The 22,378-nt window shown below is 39.8% G+C and overlaps 2 protein-coding genes across 3 annotated transcripts; both read right to left on the bottom strand.

Annotated features, from left to right (window-relative positions):
- Positions 1-24: 24 nt before the first annotated feature.
- LOC146481154 (galanin receptor type 1-like) lies at positions 25-3,899 on the bottom strand. The gene has a single exon (XM_085108789.1). It carries the CDS (start codon positions 2,634-2,636, stop codon positions 1,602-1,604), a length of 1,035 nt encoding a protein of 344 aa, XP_084964915.1. The 5' UTR covers positions 2,637-3,899; the 3' UTR covers positions 25-1,601.
- A 3,090-nt stretch (positions 3,900-6,989) lies between these two features.
- On the bottom strand, positions 6,990-20,904 carry LOC146481153 (ubiquitin-conjugating enzyme E2 E3-like). 2 transcript variants are annotated; one of them, XM_085108787.1, is made up of 7 exons: positions 20,722-20,904; positions 19,997-20,154; positions 19,558-19,608; positions 15,237-15,369; positions 12,547-12,591; positions 10,776-10,878; positions 6,990-9,191 (listed from the first exon to the last, which is right to left on the bottom strand). In XM_085108787.1, the coding sequence occupies exons 2-7, from the start codon at positions 20,131-20,133 to the stop codon at positions 9,094-9,096; spliced, it is 567 nt and encodes a 188-aa protein (XP_084964913.1). In that variant the 5' UTR covers positions 20,134-20,154; positions 20,722-20,904; the 3' UTR covers positions 6,990-9,093. The 2 variants fall into 2 exon arrangements, with proteins under 2 accessions (XP_084964913.1, XP_084964914.1); XM_085108788.1 differs by having other exon boundaries at positions 20,726-20,904.
- Positions 20,905-22,378: the final 1,474 nt, after the last annotated feature.

The following is a 22,378-nucleotide window of genomic DNA, read 5'->3' as shown; positions in this document are numbered from 1 at the left end:
GAAAACGTGACTGACAATAATAATAATAATAATAATAATAATAATAATAATAATAATAATAATAATAAGCTTATATAGCGCTAATTGCAACGTCTCTAGCGCTTTACGATTCTCACTTTCTAGAACAAAAACCCTCAAATCTTTTTCCAAGACTCTTCAGAGTTTTCCAGCCGAGACTGTTCAGCATTGCTTCACACCAAATTGTTTTTTACACAGTGCCGTAGTTCTAGCCACGCATGTATGTGGAAACAAATCTTCAATCTCTTGCTGAGTCCAACAGTAAACACAGAGCGACATCATGAAATAGAATAGTTGTTTTCGTTAAGTATGTACGAGAACTCCACTGCATTGGGTCGGCTGCTTATGGCAGACAAAATTATCTCTACAAAAAGTGTCTATATACAAGCCAGGTATTGATTAAGGCGAGAAAACGTGAATTGTCTGTAGGCGGTGTACCTTCAGCCATCTTCGTGTTTTACATTTTAGTTTTGTTGCTTTATTCTTCTCTCCTTCAAACAAAAAAAATGTGTAGTATTGCTTTCATTGCATAATCAGTGGGAAATCAGTAAAATTGGTGAAATTGAAAATAACAATATTTATTCAGTTCGTAATTTCTGCCCTTTGAAAATGTAATTACGGTCAAACCTCCCGTACGCTATTTAGCGTGGTTCACACTTGAAGTAACTATAAGAAAATTGTGTGTGAACTAGCGACTGAGTAAAACGCAGTGCTTTTGATTATCTTGTGCTTATCACACATCGGTTCCCACTTCGCTTTACGGTGGCCAACTCAATTGATAAAACCAAATATTGAAAAAGAAGAGTTTGGGATGAGAAACAGAGGTGGTTTTTCATCCAGATGATGATGCTTCTACCAACAATGATAATTTCGAGAAAACATTTTTTGTTTGTTTTGTGATTTTGAAACAGAGAATTGAACAAAATAAACAGTTTGAGCATCGAGCAAAAACTGACAAAGCAAAGAGAAAGGAAAAATTCCAGCAAACTCAGGATGGGAACATGAAATTCTCTCCTTGCGCTGATCAACACGTTCTTTGTTTTTATAGCTGATACGAGCAAAGGAAACTGTTGGGTTCTCCGGCTTCAGTGACAACAAATAAGACAAAATGCGTCTTACTACTAAACGTTACCAAGCGTATCAAATACTGCTGCTTGAAATTACAATGAACAACTTTATGGTAAAAATTGAGAGGTGTCGGCCTCAGCTGTTTCTTGCATAAAATATTTTGAGTATTTTTTAACGCCGCTTGATCCCTACAATGATTGACATTTCAGTTGACTAAATAGCAAGGTCTTTTTCTAATGGCAATTAAGAGCATGAATTGCTTGCCGAGTGGTAGTGGCAAAGTTGAAATTGTATTGCAATATCAATGGCCTTTATTTAAAAAAAATCGTTGATACTTAAAACTGAAAAAAGAAAGCCAAATATTTTTCCCATAACGTTGTGTATCTAATTTATTTTATTTTCGGGATTATTAACATTAATAGGAGATGATGTTTAAGAAATAAAAGTTTATCGAAGCGCGTGTTATTATGAATGTGGTTTTTACCGCTGATCGTAAATAACTATTCAGTTGTGTCTCAAATCCTGGAATCTGCTGAAGTTTCATCACTGCCGAAAATGCTAGTGCTTCTAAAGCGGCCCTCAGGTGCTGAGCGACAGCAAACAAGGGAAAAGAGCCGCGCCCTTAACGAGGGGTTGTGCGTGAAATACAGAAGAGGATTGGCAAAGCTACTTGTAAAAGTAAACATGTAGGCAAACGTTAGCAAATTGTTTGAATAATGTACGTCCTTCCCAAATGTGATCCATAGCCACACAACCTGATGCGGTAACATGCAAACAGCAAACACTGCTACAAATAAAACAACCATGCGCACGGCGCGAACGTGGCGTCTGGAGCGTTTTAGCCGCGCCCGGCGTGTCCCCGAAACAATGCTGTGTCCTTCAACGTGTCCGCGGCGAATACACATGGCAATGCGCGCGTAACAGAATGTGATGACTGTCAAAGGGATCGCGTAATGAAACGCGAACAGACCAAGTGTATAGATTTGACTTCCGAGTGTGCCCCATGTTTCGAAGCATTCACCGTCTGCGAACCGCAAAAACACGCTGTAAGGTATTACAATAATAAGCGAAAACACCCAAATGCACGCTACGGTAATCCGTGATGACTCGCAGCCGTGTTTGGTCTTTCGTAGATGATGGACGATTCCTCTGTAGCGCTGGATACTCATGGCTGTCAAAGTCAACACAAGCGCACCAAATGGCGCGGTCTGCAACGGCCATAACACATGACACATAAAGGAGCCAAACACCCAGCCTTCATCCAGCAACACCAGAGTAAAGTCAAACGGAATTGAAGTCATGGCAACTGCAGATTCAGCCACAATCATGTTTAGAAGAAGGATGTTTTTGCAGGAGCGAAGGCGACAACCCTTAAACAAAACGGCTGACATTGCTGCATTTCCCACCACGCTAAACACAAAAATGACGCCGAACATCGTCAGTTGGATTATTTTGTGGCTGCCGAGTAAATCCGTTCTTGTTGATGCAGATGTGTTTGATGTCTCGTTTTGGCTTGGCTCCAAGCGTTCTTCAATCGATGCGTTCATCATCGCTGCACTGAGATTGAACGTCAACTGAATAATCTTATCATAAGAGACCTTTTTGTTAAAATAACTGTTCGTAAAGTGATTGGCCCACGCAACAAGCCTTGTTACCTATTCAGTTGGTTGCAAATTTATAATAATGCGTCGTAATTTTTTCCTATAGCTCCGCTCGGATGTTTGATCTTCAACGTTATTTTAGCGTGACCTCAACTTTGTGATTTTCTTTTTCCTTTTTTTTGGTATCGTACGATAATGTTTTCCTTGGTTTTATCAGCTAAATGGTGTTGCTAATTAAACTTTAATGTTAGGTAAGTTTGAAGTTGAGAATTAGATATTCAAGCTTCCGGTGTTAATAGTTCTAAAGTTTTGAACTTGACCTGCAAAAGGAATCGACTTGTATCGGCTCTGAGTTTGTTTTTTAAACACCCGCTGCTATTATTGAGAGCAGAGGAGACCTAATTTGAATGAATAGAGCATAAATATATTGACACCGAGCAGTGTGGGATGGGCAGGATCAACACATTTCGATCGCAAATGATTTGAAATTGTGAAACCAATCATTAGGCTATGAAAACATTCAATCAAGGGCAATGCGACATAAATATTTTATTGCTTGGTCGCCCGTTTTGTCTATAGAGCACCAAAATATTTCCATGTAAAACAGTTTGTAGATTAAAAAACCCACTGGCGAGGAACATTTGCAAACATCGTAGCTTATTCCTAATGGGAAAGTGAAGATTCTGAGACAAGCATAAAAATCTCTGCTTCGAAGCTATGGCGGTAAGCGCCGCAGGTGCATCACAGAGTAGAGTTTGGACGTCATATACTAAACAATTTCTAAATTGCCTCTCCATCGCTTCTTATTATTTATTTACCAGCGTGGTACAAAGTGCGCCACTATTTCTTACACGAAACTGATTTATCGCACAATTAATCAGCATTAAAATTGAAATCACTGTAATGGATGATCGAGGAAAACGCAAAATACTAGAAGATGACGTCTTAGTTGTTTAGAATTTCCTGACCAATTTTTTTTTACAAAATCACCATGCAACGCTTAGAAATCTTGATATAATGTTACGATAAACTTTTGTAGCGCAAAATTTGTTTAATCATTTCAGTTTAAAAGGCCAGAGGTCGAGGTTTGCTGATATTATTATTACTCGGTATTTTTGTTCTTATTATAATGTGAATAATGCTCAGAAATAAAATAAAAGACGCAAGTTGGAGGGGGAGCGTTTATAGTCGAATGTTTGTGAAAGAGAAATGCTCTTTTTAGAAAAATAAAATAGGGGAAAAGATGCATACACCCACCCATGTTCCTCGTTTAATTTTCATAACCCATTAGATCTTTCTTTGTTTTCAAAATCACACTAACCGCCTTCCAAATTCTTTGTAAACATTTTTAAAATAACCAAACTATTTTGAAATATTAAAGAAGCCGTGTACCACAAGCGCTAGATTGCATGTTTTGGTTTGCGTTAAAACCTAAAATACATAATAAACATTGAAAAGTAACAAAATCTGGTGACGCCAATGAGGCGGTGCAAAATGGTCTGTTTAAATTCACGGAGGAAGATGCGAATCGCCCGGCAAAAGCGCAAACTCGCGAGGAGGGAAGCGCCTCAGCGGCTGTGGATTTATGCGCGCGAGAATTTCCATCCATTCACCTTCTATTTTCTCGCTCGAGTCCCGTACGTTCGAACGACGGACAAACACCAAAAATACGGACTGTTACTTAGTCTGTGAGGCCAGAAACCGAGCGAGTATCTAGCACGAGAACAAAAGTTCTTTGGGGAGTGTAACGGAAAGGCAAGCAAACCACAAACGCCTGATGGAAAACCGGTGTTTAAAGTTTGTTTTACTGAACGAAAGAAAGCCTGAATAATTTATTGCATCAACGTAAAACGAACCATTTTCATGGCGTCGTCGGTTTTAAGTGATTTCTTTTGAACTTGTGATGCGATGACCCGATCACGTTATTAATTTTAATGAAGCTATCTATTCGCGGGTTAGTTTGACATATAGGTTACCCAACACAAGTCGGCTGAGCTAAGTCTTGTCTCCTCCAAAATAATTCCCGACTGGCTGCTTTTCATGTTTTGTCCCCGTTTTTACTTGTGACGCATGCGTGAGGTTGCAGACCGCCGCACATGGGTAGTACTGTGATCATTCTCGACCCCAGAGCCTCTCGGCTTAACTACGTCATACGACAAGCGCAAAAGGGAAGAGCTCTGGAGTCGAGAATGCACTGTGACAAAATATTTTGAACATTGTGGTTATACGAATCTCCTTCGGTGCAGACGGCGACTTGAGGCAAATAACTAACAATGGTACATACGGAATGATGTGTTACACGGACAATCACAGAACAAAAAGATTAGAATAGGCTTTTCCCGCTGTGCACTGCTTCCTTCAGTTTGAGTTGGAAATTGAATTACAAGGATTTCTCTCACTGAAAAAATCGTATCTTTATACTGTAAAAGTATATCTTTTACATGTGAATATAACGACGAAAGATGGTGGAAAATTTTCGGATTTCTCCTCGAAAGTCTTTGGCAGTCTTCGGGAATCTTCGGTAGTCTTTGGAAATCTTCCGAAATGATCGCAAATCGTCGGAAAATGGCAGAAAACTTATTGGTATACCAAACAAAATAATATTGGCCTTTTTGGAGCCGTTTTTGTTTCTTTCTGGCTAAAATTAACTGTTACAGTGAATTTATTTCTGTTAGTTGTAAAATGCCTGAAATTTAACTGTTTCATTTTACAAAAGACTAAAACATTAAGTATTTAGTGTTATCGAGGTGCCCCCATTCGGACCCTCTTGAAAGCGCAAGGTCGCGTGTTATTGGTTGCTGTAGAACGGGAATATACAATCTTTGAAAAACTTATAATAAGGATCTATTTCGAAAAGCATTTTACAAGGAAAATAAGCGATGAAAACGTTACACGACGTTTGGACGACTTCATGTCATCCTTGTCAAGTGTGGAGAATTGAAGTGGTATTTATATATGCAGAAATGGAGTGAGAAAATGTTCATGTAAATTAAATTGACAAAGAGTTTTGCGCGGGTTGAGTCCGCTTGAGTGTTGAGTGCCAGTCAAAATTTGGTTGCCATGGTTACGTCAAATTCAATGAGCATTTCTGAAAAAGTCCCAAAGTTTCGTAGTCCTTGCTCAAGAAAGTAATAAATGTTCAGAGTCCTCCTCCTCCCCTCCAAGCGTTCTTTTTCCAGTTTGTCATGGTCCTCACGAGTTCTCTTCGTGGCACCTTTCCACATTTCCACGTGCACCCGTCAGCTCCTGTACTCGGACATAAACTCGCACATCATAAAACATCTTGAAAATCCAGTGGCTTGTAGCGCTGTGTGTACGTCGCATTGCTTTACTGTTACAGACTCTGTCTGAACTAATTTCGAACACAAACTGAAGCAAGTAATGCACATTTAATGGGAAAAGGTTATTCTCAATCAGCAAGTTAAACATGTTAATATCCCTTTGTCCGTGTAACACGTAACACCTCTTTCCGCATATATTATTGTTAGTAAGTAATTAGACTTGGCCCAAGTCGTCTTCTTATGCGCCGAAAGAGTGACAGACAAGCGACGAAGTCGCGTCGCCTAATTGGCTCCAACGAAAACGGTCTTCAGTTTGACAAAGTATTGCAATTCAATTACATGTAAGTATTTAATGTTAATAAACATATCACTCTCTTAGATATATAAGTGCAGTTTTATGTACTCATTGTAATTTACGATAGTATTTTAACATGACGAAAAAAAGTCGTTCTCTGTTTACAATTTATTGTCAGCCTGCCACCTTCTCGACCATTTAGTTTTAAAACTATTTCTTCATTTCTTTCTCAGTGAGGTTGCTCGATGTATGAGATGGCGAAGCCTGCTCTGCAAACGCTTGTTTGACCCCGCGAAACTTGTGACGAGAGCGAATGAAGATAACCTCACCAACTCGCCTGCCACACAAGTTAGGCATGGTGTGACACTAGGGCATGACAAGAATTTAGGTCACAGTGAATTTCGTATTAAAGGGGTACATTTACCCTTTAGGACTCTAAAATACGGGTGTAACTATAGCTGTTTAATCCACGAGTCAACATTAACCACAGCTAGTTAACTTTTATGTGGAAATGTGTTTTCAGACGGTGCGCCAGAGGAAGGCGATCTGTGTCACACAAATCAGAATGTTTCGGAAATCCCACATTTTTTTTTCAAAATCCTTTAAAGTGCCACATTAAAAAGGCCTGAAGTCGTAGAATAGTTAAGGGACTAAGGCGAATTATAACCGTCATTAAATAAAAACCATTCGGTTCCATAGAAGTTAATAACTGTATGTTCTACTTGGTCTTTTGTTAATTCTGTTTTATTCCAAGTCATTTTCTTTCATTCAAATTTATTACTGAGATATTAATAACTTTTATTATATACATTTATTACAACTTTATTTTAACAACAGAAAGCTCCTTAACCAAGACCCTTCATGTTCATTAAACGTAGCCTGTAGTGTATGACGAACTCTTCTTAGGGTAATTTCCTGGGCACAAGAAACTGATTTTGCGACAGTAATGTTTCATTCCCAAGATTTGTTAACATCTACTTTCTGCTTACAGCATCTAAACATTGCATGTTATTATCATTATTACCTCAACACATCTTCTCAGACTCGAAACAAAAAGAAATTTAGGCAGCAACTAACAAAACATCGTTAAAGAATACGTAGTTAGTTTACAACAATGTCCAGTTTTTTTAAGAATTTCCGTTACTGTACTCTTTCGTTCATTTTAATTCTATTGACTCACTGATGATAATGATGATGATGATCTTTTTTCTGTCGCATGAATGTATTTAGCTCCTTGAGTTAATTGGTGATGCTAATACATATCAAATAAAAAAAAGACATTGCTGTACTTAATATAAATCTAGCGACAACAAAAAATAAAGTTATTACTGTAAATAATAGTATTAGGTATGGACTTGTCCACGAATCAAACTCAGGTTGTTTTCTTGACAAGCAAAAGGAACAGACAAACAAGACTAAAGCAAGGCAAAAAAAGATAACAGTGTTCTAGGTGAGCACGGAACTACGGTACCTCAGGAAGACAGAAAAATGAGGGACTTTGGGAAAGACTATAAAGTATAAAACTAAAGACTATAAGATATAACAGATCATAATTCTGAGTTCCTGTATAAGGTAGGCTCGATTACCAGCCGCTGTTCGGGAAAATGAGAAAGCCGGACCCGAGGGTGCGGCGGAAATCGAGCCTATGTATTAGGCTACGTCAACACTATGCTGGATAGCATTTTATGCCCTTGTGAAAAATACTCCGGGCTGGTGTGAAAAGAAGTTGCTCAAAACCGCCTCCATCTTTCCACTAGAATCCAATTCTCACTCCTCGTGTTCACAATACTCAAGAAAGTGTCACGAAATCCTATCTGACATGTGACGATTCACTTTCAAGACCGAAGCAGCGCAGCATCGCTCCGCCACAAAAATCGATCCGAAATCGGCGCTTCGTGTGTGAACGAAAGCCCTTTCCGATATGTGTTTGGTGCCGACACAAGAGCTATCCGGTATAGTGTAGCCATAGCCTAAAACCGCCGCGCTTTCAACCACTGAAAATAAAATGGATATTTTGGAAGAAGCGCTCATGAAAGTCTTAAAATCTGAAGGAGGTGAATTCTTTGGCAGAAGAACAACAACCACAACAAAAGAGTGGATAACGCCTTGCATGTCCAGATTAATCCGGCTAAAAAAAGATGCCTTTTCAAATTTATGCGGATAAGTGTGGATGGGGTCTCAGAAATTTTTCAAGTCCGTCGTTGGTAATCCGCCTTAGTTTGTCCCGTGCTATTTTTTCCTCAGTAGTAAAAAGTTTCTTCGTACTCCTATTTAGGTTAGTTATCTATTATTTTGGCGGTTATCTTCTGGCTAAGGAAAATATTGAATACTGTACATACGAAATATAAATAAATATGAGCTACTCAAACCCTTTACCCCCAACCTCCCCCCCTCCCCACCCCTTAGTGTTTCATAGCTTTAGTCATGACACGAATCTTGTTATTAGGCCCTATCAGATGAGCTGGTTCTAATCGTTTAAGACGGTCTGATATAGAAATATCCAAATATAAGCTACTGCTGGAGAAGTACTTTTCTGTGATGCCATTTATTACGCTGTAAGGGTTGGTTCTAAGGTTCGGTCTGTGGATAAAATCCTTAAGAGTGGCCATTCAAATAAAAGCTATTTAGCATTACTCGGTCAAGTTTATTACGAAGTGACTTTTGAATCTCGAATGTGGACGACACCTTTTAGCATCATTTTCTTGCGGAGCGCTTCGTTTTACAGTCTTTTGTTTTTTAATATAGATTTAATTAAATCTGTACACTTAGGGGAAAAGGGTTTACTTCATTCGGGGGCTCTCTTTGTCGATTTATTACTCAGCTACTCATGTCATGTGGCATATCGTTTTGTCCATTCCTCTGCTACTCTGTCGTGTTCTTTTCTGTCATGAACATACTGCGTTGCAATACTACCAACCAATGGATCGGCTAAAAAAAGAATGAAAAAGAAGCTAACGAACTTGATCTTAAGCTGGGTAGGGTGGGGTGGGCTGGGTGCACGTTTGCACAAGACTGGACAGGTGATACAAGCAATCATAATCCATGATATATTTAAGTTCGCCTGTGATTGGTCAGTGTCCTCAATTACAACTGTGACATCTCAAATGATATTCCCAGGTAATAAAGGACAGGGTAATAATTAACAGGAGGAGTTGAGAAAAGGGAAAGGGGAGGGTACAATGTAAAATCATCTCCCACCAGAGGGGGACAACATCTAACGTGCATTGCCAAACTCACTGCTGATTCAACAATGAACTTTTGCCACTAATATGTAACATTACTAAATACCAGAACCACGAATTTACTTCATCTGTCTGCTGTAAGTTACATTTTTTGCGATTGATGTATGAAATTTTATTAATATGGTTTACGATGTAAATTTTAATTCATTTTTTAGAATTTTCTAGAATTTAGTTAGGTGTCCACTATTAGTAGAGGGGACTTCTCCCCTCAGCTACATTTCTTGACACGTTAATAAAGTTATTATTATTATTATTATTATTATTATTATTATTATTATTATTATTATTATTATTATTATTATTATTATGATCATTCTAATGTAATGTGTTGAAAGTCAAGGCCTTCACGAGTAAGCAGCTTAGACTGGATATGAAACAACAGGGTCTGAGAGTCAGCAGAAGAAAGCAAAAACCAACTGAAAAGGCCCTGAGCCTGCACACGTGATAGGGGGACCTCTGAGATCGAGAGTAGGTACAGAGAAGTGATCGCAAGGTTTTATTCTGTAGTGGGTAGAGGGGGGGGGGGGGTATCCAGGCCTTGTTTTTAACCGCCATCTCTTTCCCATTACCCAACCCCCAAAATCCCACCACACTTTTCAAAACCTGTTCAAATATGAGTTATCTCAATGCCATAAGAGACAATGTTTGACAATTTCAAGAAAGAGGAGCGTTTTGCAGTTGTAACAGAAGAGGATATCTACATATTTGGCTAAAGGGTTGCCGGAAAAACACTAAAAAGTCACCATCATACAAGTGCTATCAGTGAACATCCTTTGCGCACTTTTCGAAGGATAACAAACCCAATAGAGCTGTTTTCAACTAAGTGTCATAAAACCAATAAGTCTGGTCAATCAATAGAGAAGGTAACAAGGCAATGGACCAATCAGAATTCGACCCTGCACCAAACGCGGGAAAACGCGTGGCATGATTGGTTCTGATTTGACTTCTCATTGGTTGGTTAAGTTGCGCGAGTTTTATTAACCAATCACAGAGCGCAGTAAAGCAAAACAAAAGCAAACGCGAATTATTTTCGACACTCGATGAAAAAGGCTCTAACCCTGATTTACCTTTGTCCTTGGACAATTTCTGTTCTTTGAACAGTTTTTCCGCGAGCAAAACAGATAACTCCGCTGGCAATATCCACGCACAGTTTTTACCGCAGATAAAGGTTATCGTTTTTACTACTGGTAAAGCCAAACCATGACTGTTTAATTTGTCTACTCGATAAAAGCGGTGCTAGTAGCCTGCACATGGCTATTAAGTTCTTTACCTGGATTGCAGTCCGTGAGAAGTGAACAAACTGAGAGAAGAACTTTAGAGATGGTGAGAGCTGGGCTCCAACTGTCCTTAAGAATATCCAGACAAATCACACCCTGAAGATTAAGAGTACATTTAGTAAATTCACTCACTCTCGCTCTCTTCTAAGACACCAGTTCAGACATGTTCGGTATTTTGCCTTGCCGCCTGAAAGGCACAAGACACCCTTAAGCTGGGTAACTGTAAGCGCTCATTCCAGTCGCTACATGTTACCAACGCACTGATATGTAATATAATGGTAATGTTGACAAAGCCGCGTTTTCACGCAACAAACTTAAAAAAACCTCCGCTTATTGCTTAAATCTGAGTTTGTGGGTAAATCATTCTATTTCCTTCTATTTGGTGCTTAAGTGAACAGCACGTGCTTAGCAAATAATTTCATGATCTCTTTCTCGATTCTCGTTTTTCCAAAACAGTGAGTCACACGTCACATTGGTAAGAAAGTGAGAGACGAGTCGATTTGTTTAACAACACATCTTCCAACTGCCGCTCCGACGTTCAAACTCGCCAAATTGTATTGGCTACACGAGTTTGTTTGCTTTAGTTTGAAGTGTGAACACGCATTGCCTGGGATGAGCCACTGGAAAGGGATATGGTTGTTAGGGTCTTATTTCCAAAACAGTCTGCCAGCATCTGCTCCGGTATTGACGCAAGGCAAATCCACGTCAACACGTTGCCGATGCAATAAATTGCAGTTGTAACACGTGGCTGTCTTCAGCAGGTTCAACAAATGAACAGCTTTTGTGTTACAAGTGACTGGCGACTCAATAATTACGGTATATACTGGACGACACGACACAATAAAATACTGTGAAATCTGTTAGGTAGATGAAAGAAGGAAAAGCAACGACAGCCGTAGCCATTCTGAGTTAAGAACAGCATGCAGCACAACATCACATTCTTACTGGGTAGGGTGCCGGTGAGACATAGCAACACGACCCACCCTCTTGTTTGAAGGGCCTCTAAACTGTGTATGGGTTTACGGGGAGATGTGGCACCTTCCTACAGAAACTTCTATCAAATACAACCGGCATGGGAGTGGGGGGGGGAGGGTGGGGGGCTGGTGGGGCATCCTAACAGAGACATGAAGACCTTTAAGTCATACTGCGGTGCATTCGACTAACGCGGAAGAACATATGGAATTACCATGCCGTACCTAAGGCTATGTCTACATCATGCTGGATAGCATTTTATGCCGTTGTGAAAAATACTCCGGCCTGGTGTGAACAGAAGTGGCCCAAAACCGCCTCCATCTTTCCACTAGAATACAATCCACGCTCCTCGTTGTTGACTTCCGTTTGGGTTCGATTCTCTGTTCACACTACTCAAGAAAGTGTCACGAAAGCTCTATCCGATAAGTTTTTGGTGCCGGCACAAGAGCTATCCAGTATAGTGTAGACATAGCCTAAGTAAATTTGAATGTTTGATTCAGGCACCGTTCTTCAGTATGTGCAGTGGAATTTAGGAACTCTGACACGGCAGAAGCAGCATGTCTGAACTTGCCCAGAGTTTCACTTCATAAATTGTTTTAGAATTGAATTCAGTTTTAAAGTTTGAAGTCGATAATATGCACAGATAGCGTGAGCCACGGATGGTAGTCGGAAGTGAACAGAGCACTGGAACTTCCCATTACAGATATTATGACGTCAGAATGCGGGAAAATATTTAACCTCCGGTTGCCGTCCGCGGCCGACAAACGTCTGTACGTGGCTGTATTTACTAACCTGGCTATTAATATTACAGTGATATATTCTTGTGCGGAATGATACCTGTGAATACCAACACAAAACACTTGAGATACAAACAATAAAAACAACTACTCTCCTCACCCCTACAGAAAGAGAGAATATTCGTTAGGGACGGACCATTCTTGAGGGGGAGAGGGTGGGCAAATACCCCCAAAAACTTCCTGCAAAGGCTTTTGCAGAAGAAAACACTCGCGAGTAACAAAGCAAAGAGATATCTTGCAATCAGCTTATTGAAAAAAAGTTGAAACAAAGCTATTGGTCACAATACAAAAAACATTCGCCCAACCCCCCTCCCCTCCCCCGTCAAAAATAAAATGGTCCGTCTCTTGCTTAATACCAGAGTTATGAATCACAGCTAGTAAACTTTACTAGCTGTGATTCATAAACAGAAAATCCTGTAACACTATTCCCGAAATCGTGGGCAGCGGCTAAAAATACACTGAAACTCAAAAATCTCCTGTTACGGATTATAACTCGATCGACGCTCAGGGCTGTTTTAGCAGATATGTTTCGGAAAAAAAATTTAGTCGTTTCGAATTACACATCATGACTTTAAAAAAAATCAGCACAAAATCCTGCTGCCCACACGGTGAACACAGAACGTGTCGCTACTCCTAAAGTGAGCGGGAAGCGCCTCTGGACATTATTATCCGTCAATGATTTTTTTTTGGCCAGTGGCGTCGAAAAGAGAATAATAATAATTTTTACTAAACTACATTGGTAGAATACCCAAAACAGGCAAAAATTGAGACTACTTAACAGTAGACAGTCGCTAAATACCGTGAGGGAAAAATCGTGAAATTGACCCTCCCGCCACACCCAGTTCAAGTCCTGCCCTGCACAATATCAATTTGGTTTTATTAACCTTGGACTTTGTGGATGAAATTTGAAACGTCACCATTCTAATTAAAGCCATTCAGAAATACTTTCCGGTGATGGTGTCTATTGGTTTCAGCCTTTCATGCAAAAGAGAAATTTGGAAGTTTTTTTAATGTCGATTTTGAACGGTTAAGCAGTGCTAAAAAAATTGCAAAAGAAAAGAGTGTAATCGACGGAGCTGTAAAGATAATACGTGCATCAGCTAATCCGGAAACACTTGTGGCTCAAGGGTTTTCATTTTATTTTACTTGCCGAAAATTATCGGTTTCAACCTTAGTTCACAAAGGGCTCAATCGTATTAACAGCTACGTCACGCTATTCTTGACCGGTACGGTTCTATTAACTGAAGAGTTTAATGAAATTGTAAAACGAATCTTTTTAAAGGTGTTTTATACCCAAGTGACTCAGTTTTGGCTCATCATCAACAAAGAGTTCAGGGAAGAAGGAAGAGTCTTTAACATGAATACATTGTCGCTATCTTCAATCCCGAAATCCCATTAAAACCCCCGCGAAACTGAAGAGGCTTAAATCATTACAGCCTGATTTTTTCGTCTGCCATAAATCTGAGGTAGCTACATGAAGTTTGGTTAGTACAGCTGTAGCAATATAGATTTTGTGATCACCTATCTATCTCGTGGCCAGTTTTGATTATCCCAACTTGGAGGGGGCGGTAATTTTAGACTGCCGTCACTTTTTGTTGTGAGACAATTCATTCAGATATAATATCTTATGGTGTGAAGTTCAGATCGGTAAAATGTTTAGGAGTGGTGCTTTTATCTTTTAAAAAAATTTAATCCATTTGTTGTGACTGAACCAGTAAGGCTAATCGGTGAAGTGAAGTCAGTGAAGTCAACTCTCTGTAAGACGAACAACCTTCGCCTTAACTGTGTAAGAGAGTTAAGTTACAGACAGACAAGTGAAATTCAGCTGGGTGCAGCGCAGCCTGTCCGCCTCAGAGAGGTATTCGACTTGTTTACAGTGGCCTGCATGGTGACTTTTTTGCCGCTTGCACTGATTTTCTTAACAACGTTTAAAGGTCAAGTGCTTAGATAAGAACGTCTGAATTGCAAATCAGACACTCAACATCGCTTTCTAAATATAGAGAGGAATGCTACGCGGATTTGCTGGTGACAAAACTGAGAATAGCACAGCTGGGAGACAGTGTTTTATAATTTATTGAGGGGTTCTTGTCGCAAATTAGCATGAAATCACTGGCTATAAGGAAAACTCGCCCGGGCGTACCAAGTTTGGGTAAAAGGTATTCATCATGGTCTGTTGCGAATACAAGAGTCTTTTTTGTTTGTTTGTTTGTTTGAAAATATGCCTTGAACAGAGTGTTTTGTGATTGAAAATTTTATTTACTTAACTACTAAAACAGCTCCTCCACGTCAATTAAAACTTGCCCTCTTAGTCTAATTTGGGAAGCGTGGGTTCTAGCATCACCGAAAGCGCCGCAAACCATAACTAAGATTCTTAATATCGATTATAGTAATAATTCACCATCCAGGCACTGCATCCGTGTTCTGAAACAGTTATAGCATCTTTTATAACTCGTTTTGACTGGAAAGCATAAAACAATAGCATCACTTTTATTTTTTCGTTATTCAGTTCGTCTTTTTCTTGTGGCGGTGATGGTAGCGTGTCTGAGTTTAAGCTGAAGGTCAGTGGTTCGATAATCGCTTGTTGTGTAACGAGTGCCGTGAACAGCTGGGGGAATTGAAGGGGGAGGGTGGGGCGGGGGAAGTAGCAGCAATACCCCTAGTTTCTTCATGTTACAGCTTACATACCTTTGGTGGTTTAAAAGGATAATCCATAGGGAAAGAGATGTCAAGATAAAATACTCCTCCTTCGTACACTGATCCCGGGGGACCAAGAATCGTGGAGTTCCACTCGTAAAGATTGTCACCTTTTGGACCCGCGCTGCGGAAAGAAAAGTACGGTGTTGTCAACAAGGAGAACAAGCTTGATAAGTACTAACTGATTATTCAGATAGAAATTCACAGAACAGCAGCGTGAACTAACTGCAAGTGAACAAAAGGAAATGGCAGTTGTCAAGCGGCCGAGCGAGGAGAATCTGCCGGATACGGCTCCAGTCTCCAAGGATACAGCGAAATACTGAAACTAAAACGCGTGGGAAATGTGGCGAGGGAGGGCTGTTTTTGTTTGCTCTGTTCTGTTTAATTTCAGTATGATAACATCATATTGCCAGCCTAGTGTTTGCCTTATTTTTTGAATCTTGAATAAACATGTTTGTATGTTTTCTCGACGTTCTTTCTCTGTGCGTTTGTGGACGGCTGTTTTTGTCGTTCTCGCTAACTGGCTATCAAACCCCAACCAAATTTGTCTCATATTTACGAAATTCTCTTCCTTGAAGCCAAAGAAGAATGTCATAAAAGTATATAATATGAAACTCAATCACTAGTTTGGTCAGCCTGTATTTTGGCTTGTTGTTGCAGTTTCTGTAAAGTTTTCAGTTTTCTATATCCAACCGTGTTCTCGCACTGTTACTTTTCAACCTTCAGGGCAGAACAACACGGATTGAGTGGTAATAACTTTTCAGGGTCAGTCTAGCCTGGAACAGCTAATCGAGTCGTCAGCCAGACGATCATGGTTCAGTAAAATAAAAAACTAAGACCGGCGCTTCATTTCGGTGGCTATCTTAACAGTCGCAGAAATTCGGATTTCCTTTTAAGAACTTCTCTGGCAAAACGTAGGCGCTGACAGACTAACTCTTTTCGGTTTCGGAGGGGCAAAATATCTCGTTACAAATGCTTCATTGGGTATCCCTGTTTTGGAACTGGTGACCCGAAAACTGACTTTGCTGTTTACCTAAAGAGTAAAAAGTTGCTAACTACTCAAAATAACAACTGGGTTGTAACTACAGGCGAATTTCCGGAGCGGAAATGCTCTATTAAACGGCTGTGAACATCTTCCGTTGGCGTCACAACGAATGATTTGTTATCATGTTACACTCTATACTCGGTCACCAAAAACTGAGAAGAAAGCACCTGTGAAACACAAACTATAAGAGTGAAGTGTATTTATAAATACATTGATGCTATACAGTACATTCATTGGGCTCAAAAAATATTAGCAACAAACCCTCCATGCTTCAACAGTTTAAGAAAACGTTTGCTCAGTTACAGAAGGAGACAAAAATACTGAACTAATTAACCTTGGATGGCCGCCATGTTGAGGAGGTCGGAAAAGTGCCGGAAAAGGCTTGTGACGTTGGGAAAATTTTAAACAACATTCGTGTCTCTATTGTATTCCAGTGAAAATTGATCTTGGTATTTCGTCTAATTTTGTTTTGTTTCTCAAAATCGACACCTTAATACAGATAAATGCGAAGAAATGACTTGAAGTTGAAAAGCAAAACGGCAGCTGAATCATGAATTATTCAAAAAAATACAAGTTCAATATTGGAAGCGACTGTGGTTTTGTTTACGCAGCTCGAAACTTTGGAATTCGAACGTTCAGAATTTCAGTTTGACTAGTTTTTCTTCTTTTACGTCGAACTAGAAAAGAAGTTTGTACAACAAGAATTAACACCTGACAAACCGTGTTTCCCGCGGCGCATGAATGACTGTGGAATATCTCGAGTACATTCGATAGTGGTTAGTCACGGTTGTGGTAACTATCATCCTTTATAATCCACTCAATTTAAATGGGAGGCCGCTATTTCTGATACAAAAGAATGGAGTCATAAGATATGCTTGCACGGCACCTAAAGCTATTATCGAAGTGCTTGGACAGAAACAGCAAAATGCTTTCAAATTGGTGATTCCGTTGAGCTAGTGAATAAACACGAGTTCGCAGAGGAAAGTATTGCCTAGATTTTGAAGGCCAGTGTTTCCACAGCTGTTTCGATTCCTGAAACCGTCTTCATCGAGCATTTAGTTTCTCGGCTGTGGATTGAAGGCGGTTCTGTAAGTACTTTATCGCTGTCATTTGAGTTTGTAGCCTGCGAGAGCAGACGCATTTTTGCCGAGGACGAAACAAAACCCGGAAAAGGCGAGTACCCGGCTCCCAGGCAGGAAAGTTCAATTTGACACAAACTGACGCTTACTTTCAGCATTTCAACACTTCCTCAAATTAGTACAAAATATTTTTAAAACACAAGAAATGAGACTTCCAGCTCCGGCTGAAAACGTTTTCTAACGTAAAAAGAAACAAGAAAACGTGACAAACAAATGAGAAGCTTCAAGCAAACAGTTGTAACATTTATGAAGGTTTGAGAGAAACAAAAAATCAACCACTGACTTTCTTCAGGGTTCATTGTAAGCTGCGGAAAAACCACAATTACAAATACCGTTATATAAGGTCACCAGCAAGTCTAATGTGGTGGTGCCAAAAATTCTGCAAGGAAACTTATCTTCCTTTTGTTAAGGGGATGCACATTATCTTTGTTTAATATGGTAATCATTTACCACTGGTTTACAGTTATCTCACTTCAAACCTGAAGTAATCCCACTACAGAATATAATAATCTCAACACACATTTTACCCAACCTAAATCTTAAGTTGTATAGGATGTTGAACTACTCTTGGATAGCTTTCATGAAGACAAATCCTGTTAAGTTACACAAAGCGGCTCTCTACACCATCATAAACCAGACGAATAGACAAAGGTATTCATTCAGTCTTTGAATGACCAGGGCCTGTTCTGTAATGCCCGCAATGTTGTTCAGTGTTTCATGAAACTCAGACTATGTTCGTCTCGCGTTTTGTGGGAAAACGTTTCGGTAGGAAATCCCAATAATAACAGACCAGTCAACTCACGCGGTTAACTACAGATTTACGACTCCGGCTACAACCCTTGATAATTAACCTAACATGCTCGGATAAAAGGAACTGTACAACGGCCCAGCAAGCGAGATGTCTTCTAAACGCTCTTCGTCACAAATCCTGGCCAGTTGTAACTAGAAACTTCATCTTGCCGAAACAATGAGATCTGCCATTTCCCCATAACAACAGCTGATTTAAACGCATTCGAGGAGTCCGTGACACTGGATAGTAGTAGTTTGACAACTCCAGTATAATTGTTAAATTCTTTATCAATTTAACACTTATAAGGAGGAAACATTGAAACGAACTGACCGTGAATGCGCTGTTTTCCTTGAATTTTAATCCGCTTGGACTGTTGATGAAGGGACTGTGTATCACACACTTCAAGTCATTATTAACTAAAACATCTCGAGAGATTATGGTTATCTGCAATATGTTTATCTATTTGACGGCCAAGAAAAACATCAAAGCTAGACAAAAATTGAATTAATGACAACATAATTACAGGTCTTGCAATTGGCAAACGGAGTCACAAGCACAGTAACCGTTGGAAATAAAAGGTATGGAAGATTCTGCCTCAAGTAAACTAAACCGACAAAATTCAACAGAGTATTGTATAATATTGCTTTAGCAAAAGCTTGAAATGCGCCACCACAGAAATATCAAAACAATATAAATAATTAAACTGAACTATAAAAATATTCCGGCCTATACTCCGCGCTTCAGTCGGCCATAGAAACTTAATACGTGTGTGGCAGCAGCTGACGTGAAATCTGTTGATTTACATAGAGTATATCAACAATCAATTGCATGAAAAGTCTTGCTACTTCACAACTCAGATATATCGATTACACCGTCACTACAATTACAATTGATCATTACAACACTCCGCTGAAAAAAGGGTAGAGCGCCATATTTAACCTTTGTTGTCGAATAAAGGTCTTCCTTGCGGCCAAAAATGTTCGATAGTTATTCATGCGTGGCGAATTTAGCATGCCTCGAAAAAAACAATGGTCTTTACACATTCAACTCCCACGTGCAGCGATTAAATAACTTTACCTTTTAAAATAAATAATTTAGCCTTGACTATCTTGTTCGCAGAAATTTCCTAATTGAAGGGATATTTGACGAAACATGGTGAGTGATTTACATGGGTAATGGGCTTGTTTTCGCATGAGAATGGTCGATCTATATAACACGAAGAGGACGCAATTTTTATAACAGCCCGGCTATTCAGGAAACAAAACCCGCAATTCTATTGTTTTCAGTCCAAACAAGAGATCGACGGGTCCAGCGTGTAATTTGAGGCTGAGAATTTACCTGCAGTTTGGAGGTGGGTCCAGGGAAATCTCGGCTAACTCTCGCTGAATTCTGAAATAAAGTAAATGGTTTCATCATGACATCATTCCAAGTTACGTTTATACAAAGGCCACCGCAAATACTGAGTATGTTAATGAGCCTGATAGACTCGTTCAAATCCCGTTGTCCCTTTACTTTGGTCGTCGCAGTCTCTGTTTCTGTATTCTAAAGAAACACATATTCTTATCCCCACAGAATGTGAATTTGGTGTTACTTTGTTCATCAAGGCCGTTAAACCGGGTCCTCCGCGGAATATTGCTGAATAAAGACGGTACAAAGTTAACATGCAAATTAGAGATGAACTGAGCCGCTAGGCTGACGATTGTCACCTTTACTTTACCCATTTGAGAAATAAACCGAGCTTCCATTGCTTCAATGAATGCCCGTTCTATTCACTTACCTTTTAGCGGAGGTGGAAGGGGATTTCAGCGGGCGAGGGTTGCCTACTCTGCCTCGAGCGGATCGCTTGCCTGTACAGCTCTCCTGTGTTCTCCTCTCACCATCAGACGAGGAGCTAACAGCACCCTGATCTGACATCACTAACACGATGTAGGTAACCTGGAAATTCAGCGGCAGATGAGTTAATCAGTAAATCTGGTCACAGCCCTAAATGGTAGGGAATCGTACATTAACACCCGAGACATCGAAAAGTTGGCGCACGGACAGACAGTCGGCCGGGATCAGACGGAACTGTGAGCGATTTAGGGGTCCTTAGGGTTACACTGCATATACATGTTACTCGAACTACGAGTGACTCACAGATCAAGATGGAGAAGCTGAAAAGAGAGCACGTAATAAATCTATGAGCGATTTAATTAAAAGGGCAGTGACACACTTATCATGGCGGCCTGTAGAGCCGCCTTGAGACATCTTTCCGTTTTCCTCTGTGTACTAGTAACTTGCGACTGGTAGCAGACTCCAATTCTCATCAACAACATCCCCTTTAGTTGAGTAAGCGTTTCCGCTCGTGAAAACACCATCTCTAATTTTTTTCTTCTTGTCGGCGGCCCCCTTGCGGAAGCTGGCTGTGGTCGACAGAACATGTCGGCCCAATCACCAGGAACACTTTAAACTTAACGGTTGAATATGAAGAATCCACTGATCAAATATCAACACAATTTATACCTACACACTCCCTAGATGATGAAGAATACTTTAGGAGTAATTGTCGAAGGTTTTAGAGGACGTGCGAAGATTATGACGGGTTTGAAGATAACGCGGTCTGTTCACTCGGCCACTTATTCACCAGCTGCCAAGCCTGTATGCGAACACTACAGCGGCGCGCAAAGGACTCTGATTCGTCTCCGCCTGTCAAAGAGACGTCATTAAGTTATCAATAGTCTGCGTCATAAAACTAATTTACCGGCTATCGACACAACACAACAACTGACCAATCATGGCTCGCCTGTGGTGAGCTATTGAGTGAGGTCGAGTGTCGGTGAACAGCTGTCAATGTTTCCCAGGGGAATCAAACAATTGACATATGCCACTGATTGACATCCAGTGGGGTGGATACAAATACGGGCACAAGCACTTTGTTTGTTATCTCGACAACACGACTACTTTGATGAGAATTTTTGGAACAATCAACTATTTTGATAGGATGTGAAAAGAGTAAAGCAGAAGACAAAATATGGAATGAAGTTTTTATTCAAACTGCGGTCTACCTCCCGAGAGAGGCATTTAATATACAATGTGAATTCCGTCATTTCCCTTGAAACTAAACACTTTCAAGAAATACTGTACAGATTCTTTTCACTTTCTGAATTCTTGGGGAGTTTGAGTAAGTAGCTCACGCTACCAGCTTTACTAAATAAAAGAGAGATCGGTGGTTATTTTTTTAATTTGTCTAACTTGCAAGTAATTTAAACCAAAATTATTCGTCGTTTGACAGCAATAAAGTAACATACGACACAATGTTTACAAACTTTGTTCTTGTGTTTTTAGAATATTCACCGAGAAATGTCGTGCATTTCAGTCATTTTCTCTCAGCCAAACTGTTTCAGAATTGATGGCAACGAGGAGTCAGTTCTGTACGGCACAAAATTGATGTAGTGTGTGTACCAATGTGCGTATTTTTAGCTGATTTCCACGCTTCCTGATCTTTCCCAATACATTCAACATTGCAAGACATCCGTAAGATACAGGACTAGATCACAGGGTAGTAGGGCTTACATTTAATAATAATAAATTCCAAAGATCCGTGTTAGAACGAATCACTTTTGTAAAATGTTTTACATAACCTCGTTATCTGCAAGGCTTGGATGCAACCCGGCCTTTGAGTCAAAGAAACATTAGCTTTCAGTAATTGTAACAAATAACAGACTTAGATGTTTTGTAGTTCTGTTGTTGTACATAGTCGTTAATAACCTTTTGAACAATACTTGTATTGCGTCGAGTTAAACAAAATGTTTGTCTTTGTTTAAAGTGTTATTAAAGTTTTTACGCTTCGATAAATCATACGCTTGACAAACCACGAAAATTCCCAAGGGGGTACCGAAGAAAGAACCTATTTTTCCGATTAGCAAAGATAATGATCTATTAATTACAAGATTAGTGTTTTATAGTCGAGTCTTGACTGGCACACTCAGGGAAAACATAGCTCACAAAGTTATATTGTTTAAGCATTCAACAGGATTTCTTAAAAGGGCTGTATGCAAATTTTAGCCCCGCAGCGTTCATTAAATATTTATGACGTGCAGTACTTCATATCCGTTTCGCTGAGAAAGACGTTTGAACAAAGAATCGAATAAGCACTGTTTGAATGGTATTGCGGTATACA

This window comes from Pavona decussata, unplaced genomic scaffold, assembly GCF_977016875.1.
Source record: "Pavona decussata unplaced genomic scaffold, jaPavDecu1.1 SCAFFOLD_51, whole genome shotgun sequence".
NCBI classification, from domain to species: domain Eukaryota; kingdom Metazoa; phylum Cnidaria; class Anthozoa; order Scleractinia; family Agariciidae; genus Pavona; species Pavona decussata.
This window is presented reverse-complemented; position numbering and strand designations above follow the sequence as displayed.